The sequence below is a fragment of the Dipodomys ordii genome, unplaced genomic scaffold, assembly GCF_000151885.1.
Source record: "Dipodomys ordii isolate 6190 unplaced genomic scaffold, Dord_2.0 Scaffold11, whole genome shotgun sequence".
NCBI lineage: Eukaryota > Metazoa > Chordata > Mammalia > Rodentia > Heteromyidae > Dipodomys > Dipodomys ordii.
The window spans coordinates 7661035-7669488 of NW_012267227.1; the positions used below are offsets into that span (position 1 = coordinate 7661035).

At 41.5% G+C, this 8454-nt stretch overlaps 1 protein-coding gene across 1 annotated transcript in view; it reads right to left on the bottom strand.

The window, feature by feature from the left end:
* Nucleotides 1–2237: 2237 nt before the first annotated feature.
* Nucleotides 2238–8454, bottom strand: part of Polr2m (polymerase (RNA) II (DNA directed) polypeptide M) — a 20273-nt gene continuing 14056 nt past the window's right edge. Inside the window, exons 3-6 of the mRNA XM_013009946.1 lie at nt 8100–8120; nt 5626–6270; nt 4206–4410; nt 2238–2628 (exon numbers count right to left, since the gene is read on the bottom strand). Coding sequence (XP_012865400.1) covers nt 2482–2628; nt 4206–4410; nt 5626–6270; nt 8100–8120 — 1018 coding nt within the window. The 3' untranslated portion in view covers nt 2238–2481. The remainder of the gene's footprint in view (nt 2629–4205; nt 4411–5625; nt 6271–8099; nt 8121–8454) is intronic.

Genomic DNA, 8454 nt, shown 5'->3' on the forward strand with positions numbered 1-8454 from the left:
GTGTATGAAGATATGTGTATATAAACACACACATGTATATAGTGTATATATGTGTACGTATATGTGTGTATTGAATTTTCTTTTTCATTCACCAATTGTTTAGACATCTTGGCTGATTCCAGTTCAGCTACTGTGAACAGAGCTGTAGTATAAATATACTGGTATCTTTATTGTATATCGATTTATTCTCACTTGGATATATGCCCAAGAATGGTATGACAAAGTCATAAGGAGCTCCATACTGGGCTTTTCACACACACACATACACGCATACATCCTTGCCAACATTTGTTGTTTTCTAGATAGTAGTCAATTGGGAGAGATGATGGAATGGAATTTACATCACAGCTATGGATGTTGAACACTCCTTCATGTATTTACTAGCCATTTGTCCCTGGCCTCATACATGTTAGGAAAGTGCTCTCATGCATGTTAGGAGAGTGCTGTAACACTGAGGTGTTCTCACCTCTCTCCAGTCAGTTGTTCTGAGAGGAACAGGAATAGAGGAATTTTGTTTATCGAAAATAAAAAGAGGGCTGGGAAGGTGGCTCAGTGGTAAAATGCTTGCTTTGCATGCATGGGGCCTTGGGTTCGATTCCTCAGCACCACATTCGCAGAAAAAGCTGGAAGTGGCGCTGTGGCTCAAGTGGTAGAGTGCTAGCCTTGAGCTGAAGAGCTGAGGGGGAGAGCCCAATCCCAGAGTTCAGGCCCCACGACTGACAAAAATAAATAAAACTTTTTAAGCTGAGCACTTGTGGCTCATGCCTGTAATCCTAAACCTGAGGATGCCAGCCCAGGCAGGATACTAAGAAACACTCTGATTTTCCATTTAACTCAATGAAATTAAACATATTCATCCTCACAGAAATAGTAAGAATGCTTTAGTAAATGGCAAGGTTTCAACCCCCCTCCCCAGTTTCAAAATACAGACTGTTAGCAATAAGCAGTTAATTAATAACAGAATGTCTAACATTCTTTTGAAGGAATTTTTGTGGAACATGACAAATTGGTATCTGAAATGATGCTTTTATGTGAAAATGCCAAGGGCCCAAAGTGTGCAAGCCACTTTGAAGATGGCAGGCTTGGCTGCACCCTACTACCAAACTGTCAGAAATAAGGTAGTATAATATTACAAAAAATAGGCTAGTGGAACTGAAGAGAGAACTCAAAATGCAACGAAGACCTGTACACATGCTTGAAAGGTAACAGAAAGGAAGAGGGACCACCGAGGGCTGGCTTTGCATTGCTTGGTGCCAGGATAAGGGGTACCAGGAAGACCCCTCCCTCACAGGGATGAATGTGTACAAGATGGAGTCAAAGACCTTCTGTGAAAAGTTGCATGATGTAGAATGGAGGCCTTCTGGCACAAGTCCAGGTCTTTTGGCATCTACCCTAAATATATTTGGGTTTCATGTATGCACAGTCCTTTTAAAGAAGTTAAATTGAACTGAATACCAGGAAAGTATCACCATTAGCATTTGAAGTTGCTCTAATTACTATTTTATTTTCCTTTTCAATACTTTTAAAGATTCCACATATTAGACAAAGAAATTTTCTGATAACGTGTTCATTTTTCTGGAGACAACCATATAATCATTTTAAAACGACATGTACATATGAGATAGAAGTTTCCGCAGTCTATAAAAGCCTCTTTGGGGGAATAAACGAGATGTGCTGACCATTCAACTATAACTTTAAAATAAATGGTTTCCTTTCCAAACATGAAGCTCTACACATGGAACTATCAACCTGTGTAGGCAAAGAACTCAGGTCAGGTAAACCCTGAACACTACTTCTACCCAGTGCAGTCCTTTCAGTTACTGTAGGCAAATCTGGTCCTCTAGAAAGACCCTCCACCATCCAGCAACTCCTCAAATTACTCATTCATAAGCAGGAGCAAGAGGACAGTCTTCCTAAGATAAAAGGAGGGGACAAACATTTGTGGAGCGTTTTCTGAGTGCTTTCTGGGGTATTTCACACCCACAATCTCACTAATTCCAAGAAAACATGCCTCCAATTCCTTCCACTGCTCCCTTCCTAAAAAAGGAGGGAACCAATTCTTCTTAACTCATATTCGGTGTCTAAAACAACCAAGTATTACACCGAAAGACATGTAATAAATGCCATTTAATAGAGGCAAAAATAAGGAAAAAGCAAAATTACCTGCTTTCATTTGACTTAAAGGAAAAAAAAAAACTCACCAATGTGCTTTACTACATACTAAAATACCAGACAAGTGCACAACATACTGCAAAACTTTAATACAATGTGGTTAAACACAATACTTGGATATTAAACTTTTCAAACACATAAAAATCATCTTCTGAAAGATCAATGGGCTTTCTATTGTAGCTACCTTTGTGTAACTTTATGAAATTTTCCCCTCAAGGTCTGACACTGATCTTGATACTTGTTAGGAAGTTTGATGTAAGATAATAGCATCTCGACAGTGGGAGGCTTAGATTATTCCAGTGCCCATCTTCAGAATCCATCATCAGAGGACTGCCCGGCATCTTCATCCTTTACTTCTCGGTATTTCCCCAAACACTCTCCTTCTGGATTATAGTTCTGCATTTTAATGTTCAGTCTTTCAGCTAATTTTTGTGCTGCGAGCTTCGCTTGCATCTCCTTTAAAAAAAAAAGAAAGAAAGAAAGAAAGAAATTAAAAAGCAAGGGCCCAAGTTACACATTCAAATCCTTTTCCTTTCAATGGGAAAAAAAAAGGTGAGATAAAGGAGTGTCACCCCCACTTGCAATACAAAGGGGCTGACAGCTATGTCCTAGCAGAGACACAGGGCAAAGCCTGTCTATCCTGGAATAACCTACCTCTGCGCAAGAGAAGGATCCATCAGCTCAGCAAATGACAGCACAGATATACTAAGTATGTGGGCGCACACATGTATACACACATACCATTATGCACACACAAGACAACCTGACCTACGTGGAAAATCACTAGATTTCTCCAAATAACAAAAACCTTCCTTCTGAGTTAAGTCAAGGTCTCTAGGTTTTGGAGTTAGACATTAGTATAACATGGCAAGTACCCATCTCCAAATGAAAGTCAGAAATTAATAAACAAAAACTCCAAGTAAAATTCACAGGGGCAGCGTCCTTCTCTACACTGTCCCCCCACATCCGTGACTGCCATCATACCTCACCCTTCAAGCTGCAGATACTAAAGGCAGATCGAGGTGGGGCTCCTGTTATTACTGTGCCAAGGAAGCCAATTTCAGGCTAAAGAGTCAATTCAATCTAAACATGTCTTAGGCAGGCATTTCAGATCTCAGAGACAACTTAGAAAGCATTTCTTTGATAACACAGTGATAATTAGCAGTAATTTTAATATGCTGAAAGAAAACTGGCTGTGGGGGGGTAGAGTGGGGAGACTACCTTAAAAATGCCAGTTGAGCTTTTATAAAAAGCCATTGTCAGACTGACAAATTAGCTGGTGCATGATACCTGCCTAAAATCTATCTAGCTGAGCAATGTGGATAGCGATCAGCATGTTGTCTTCTTGGAGACTCACAGTTACTAGGTTTATTTAATCTCTACTCCTCCTAGAGTTCTCACACTTAATTTTTGTTCCCTCCTACTAATTTGCACATGGGCTTTGTCAATATACATGTTGAAAATTCTATTCAAAGCACATGGATCTTTGGAGAGGGTACTGTATAAATGTGATTAACATGCCTAAGGTAGGAGCTGCTCTCTCCCCACAGCTCACAAATTATGCTCTGAAGCACAGAGCCCATGTCTGCAGTAACACAATACTGTCTTCCCACCCTCCTGCACTGCCCCTTTTGGAACCACATTCCCCTGATTCTCTTGGCAGAACTCTGAATTAAGACTGCACCTGAGAAGCTGATACACAGGTTTCACAAAGTACAAGAATAACTGTTGCTTCTACTATCTCAGCAGGAGCAGGCAGATAATGTGAAAGTAAGCAATCAGTTCCCACATTTCCTGATAAATCGCTACACCAATGTTGCATATATACAGCTGTAACTGTCTCCATGGCTGCCTGTTGTTCTAACTTTGTGACACTGAAAATCAGTGGCACATTGTCTCAGGGCCTGACCTCAGTGAACCATTTCTCTAGCACCAGTTCCCTTCTAGTAAATCCTTTCCTCCTTGAGCTACCTGGAGTAAATATCAGCTCATAAAGTAGCATGAAACACAGCCAAGAAAAGCAGAATAAATACCTCATAATTCTGTTTCTGCTGTTTCTGAAGAGCCAAAGACTCCTCTATGGAGAGCAGCTGTGTAGGCAAATGGTGAAGTGGTAGGAGTCTCGCGGCAGTGATGTCATCAAGATGCTGCTTATCCCTGCGCCGCCGCTCCTCTGAGGAAACAGGCGGCTCTCCCCTCTGACAGTGACCAGTTGAGTCATTTTTCTGTGATGGCAACCTAGAAGGAAACAGACTATCAGACTATTTTCCTCAAACACTCGGTCATTCTTCTTATAGATGTAGTCAGTCACATGCAAACAAAAATGGCTTTTAATCCTAGCATGTAATTGTCCTACAAAGGTTGTAATAGTAAGCAGTTTATTCATATTCATATGGTAACGGCTGGTGTTCAGTTATACAAACTTCTGCTCTTTCGTCTTTTCCTTCTCTCACCTTATACTTGAACTGAAGCTATTTCCCCTGCTTCTTGCCCCAGTAAATTCAGTCACAGATCATCTGTAAAGGAACATACTGTCCAGTGGAGGGAAATAAACATTTCAGTTTATAAACAGTTTCAGTGTAACATATCACAGGTACCAGGGTAGGGAGTTAAACTTTAGACACTTTAGCTGGGCGCTGGTGGCTCACGCCTGTAATCCTAGCTACTCAGGAGGCTGAGATCTGAGGATCACGGTTGAAGGCCAGCCCAGGCAGGAAAGTCCGTGAGACTCTTATCTCCAATAAACCACTAGAAAATCGGAAGTGGCGCTGTGGCTCAAATGGTAGAGTGCTCGCCTTGAGCTGAAGAGCTGAGGGACAGCGCCCAGGCCCCAGAGTTCAAGCCCCACAATAGATAAAACAACAACAACAACAAAAAACTTTAGATACTTTGTAACAATTGTTATACAGTTAAATATTTTGCACCCAAGGTATAAATCCTGGGTCCTTCTCTAGCCCCTAATCTCTGTGAGGAGTAAAATTTTCACATCACTGCGTCACCACACCTCTGCCCCTTACATGTCAGTTTGCAGACACTTTATGCTGAAAGAGTCTACCAGCTCCTGCAATGCTGTTCTCTGAACTTATGGACTCATCAAAGAGTGAGCTGTATACTAGCAAATAGTGCTGAAAACAACAACCCAGTAACACATTCTCCCTCCAACTCTGTTTATTAGAAAATGTTGGCTAAGCATCCTGAGTTTAATACTCCCCATCTGCTATTTAAAACTTCTCTCAATTATATAGTTTAAAAACTAATGTTATTTTTCAAAAGGAATCCTCTACTTCAGCCAGTTTGGTCTAAATATTCCCAGAATGTTTTCTGGTCTAAGTATTCCCAGAATGTTTTCTATCTCTAAATAGTGCTTACACAGACTCCCTCAACTTAAAGCATTCTTCCAACTTTTTGAGTTTCACACATTCCTATAATAGGTCTGTTTCAAATGACACTTACACGTTGGTTTTAAATTTATGTGGCAGGGACACTGGGTTTTGAGCTCGCATTTCTAGCACTTCCATGTAATGAGGCTTCTTAGGAGTCCCACTGCAAAGGTCTGTTGAGTTTTCAGCACTCAGTTTTTCTTCTGAATGGTGTTCACCTTGATCTGCAAGTGTGATTCTTTTTAACCTGTCAATAAACAGGTTGTCAAGGCTGCAGGAGATGTCTTCTCGATCTGAAGCACAATGCTGGGAGAGATGCTCAATAGATTCAGATGAGGAAGCTCCCTTGGCTCTGCTGTTGGAAGCTGGGCCCTTGCTCACCGTGTACTCAGCCTCTGGAGTGTCTTCATTGTCTCTGTGAGCAGGATGCACAAGTCCCTGCTTTTCTGAGGTTGTTTTAGATGACTTGATGCTATCCACAGGAGAACAGCCAGGAACTGGTGATGAAGTATCAAGTATCTGGTCAGAATTCTGGGGCTTATCTACATCCACATCAACTCCTGAAACTGCATTTTGCCTTAGCTTATAGTCTAAACTAATAGGATGAAACAGTTCACTTTTTCCTCTAACCTCTTCACGTTCTGCAATGGCAGCTTTCAGTTTGGCAACAGTGCCAAAGATCTTTTTACCTTTGTCGGGCAATCTGCAAATGAATTTTCTGTCAAATGGAAAAACATATAAACACATTAGAACCAATTTTACTTATAAAACTTCAGACATAACATTTAAAAGGCACAATATTTTCCTCTGAAAGATGGTCCCAAAAATATAACGCTTTTTGAGATGTGATCTCCAAGACCCAGGAGGTTGAAGAATGGGTCTGTAAGGCCAAATTTCATAATTTCAAGATAGTATTGCCATTGGCCCCTTATATTCAAATGGGCACAGTGGAATTTTCCAGAGGTTTCATAATATGACATCATTGTTCTGAAATGAAACATAGATTTGTATATTTTTGTGTTTTAAAGACATCTCAGTTGTTCCTGATTAGTGAGTAACTTTTGCTAGATAAAACAAGAAAAAGTTAATTTACTGCTACATTAAAAACATAGCTCATAAACTGAAAACGCTGGTCTCTACTTAGGAACCCTCCCATGAAGTGTTTTTTCCTTTTGCTGAATAACAGAAATTCTTTTTCTAATTCTTTCTTTAGTTATATAAGTGGATAGTGAAGTTTATACTTTAGGCCCGGTATTCTTTTTCTGACACTACATCCACTAAATCCAGCAATTTCAACATATTAACACCTCTTTGCCACTGAGATCCTTTCTTTCCCCAGCCTTTTTCTCCTGAGTCTTAGGCTCATGTCTACAGCTTTTAATGATTCAGTTTTTCGCGAACCAAATGTCTAGCTTTCTCTCCCCTCAGCAGAGCATACCATACTTAAAACCAACCTTAAATAAATCCCTCTCACAACTCCACATTTTCTATTTTTGTTAGTGCTTCTCCATACAAATCAGAAATCTATAGCCATGTCTGTTAATTATAGATTCAAATTCTTCCACTTGTCACACTTCCACAATTCTACCTTTCCAGTTCACCCCTCTTCACAGTCCTTTTGTTGAAAACCTCTCTGAAAATATCCTGATGTCTTCTGCTTCTTACTCCTTCAAAGCATCCTGCATCAAGCCATTATATAAAGCTGCTTAAGGGAAAAACACCCTCCTATTGCTCCCCTGTTTAAAATCCAGTCTACCTGCTGAATGAGAGTGCAACCTCGTGTTGCCTAATAAATCACTTGTTATATCCCATGCCTCCATTAAGAATATCTACCGTGCTGGGAAGGTGGCTCAGTGGGTAAGAGTACTTGCCTTGCATGCATGAGGCTCTGGGTTCAATTCCTCAGCACCACATAAACAGAAAAAGCCGGAAGTGGCGCTGTGGCTCAAGTGGTAGGGCACTAGCGTTGAGCTGAAATGCTGAGGGACAGCACCCAGGCCCAGAGTTCAGGCCCCATGACCGACCAATCAATAAATAAACCTAAAATCTAGGTTCCATTAAGTACATATAGGCTGGGATCATGGTTTTGTGGTAGTGTTTGCCTAGTATGCAGGAGGCTCTGGGTTCCATTCCTTGGTAACACATAAACAAAGTCATTAAATGCTTTATTAAAGGTACATATAGAAGCCAGGTGCTGGTTGGCTCACACCAGTAATCCTAGCTATTCAGGAGGCTGAGATATGAGGATCCAGGTTCCAAGCCAGCCTGGTGAGGAAGGTCATGCGACTCTTCATCTCCAATTACCCCCCAATAGGCTGAAAATGGAGCTGTGGCTCAACTGGTAGAGTGCTAGTTTTGAGCAACACACCTTAGAGAAAGTGCTCAGGCTTTGATTTCAAGCCCCAAGACAGACACCCACAAAAAAAAAAGAAAAGAAAAAAGAAAGAAAAGAAGAAGATAAAAAGAAAAAAAAAGAGTAGCTCTAGAGAGAGCGAGGTCCATTAAGAGTAGATCTAGAGAGCCAGTGGCTGGTGCGTGTGATCCTACCCAGAAGGCTGAGATGTGAGGATCCTGGTTCAAGGCCAACCCAGGCAGGAAAAGTCCACGAGACTCCTCATCGACCACCAAAAAAAAAAAAAAAAAAAGGCCAGAAACGGAGGTGTGGCTCAAGTGACAAGCTTGAGCAAAAGCTCAGGAACAGCGCGTCCAACGTCCTGAGTTCAAGCCGCCTTCCGCCCTCCACAGACCCGCCAAGAGTCTGTGCGGACCCAGTAAGGGCAGAGGTACGGGGACCTGGGTCCATTTAGACACGACAACTGTCAACACGTTTTGGTGAAGGGGACAGAGGTGTGCCAAGGGGTGGAGGCCGTGGCCGCGCTGATGATTACCCCCCCCCCACCAC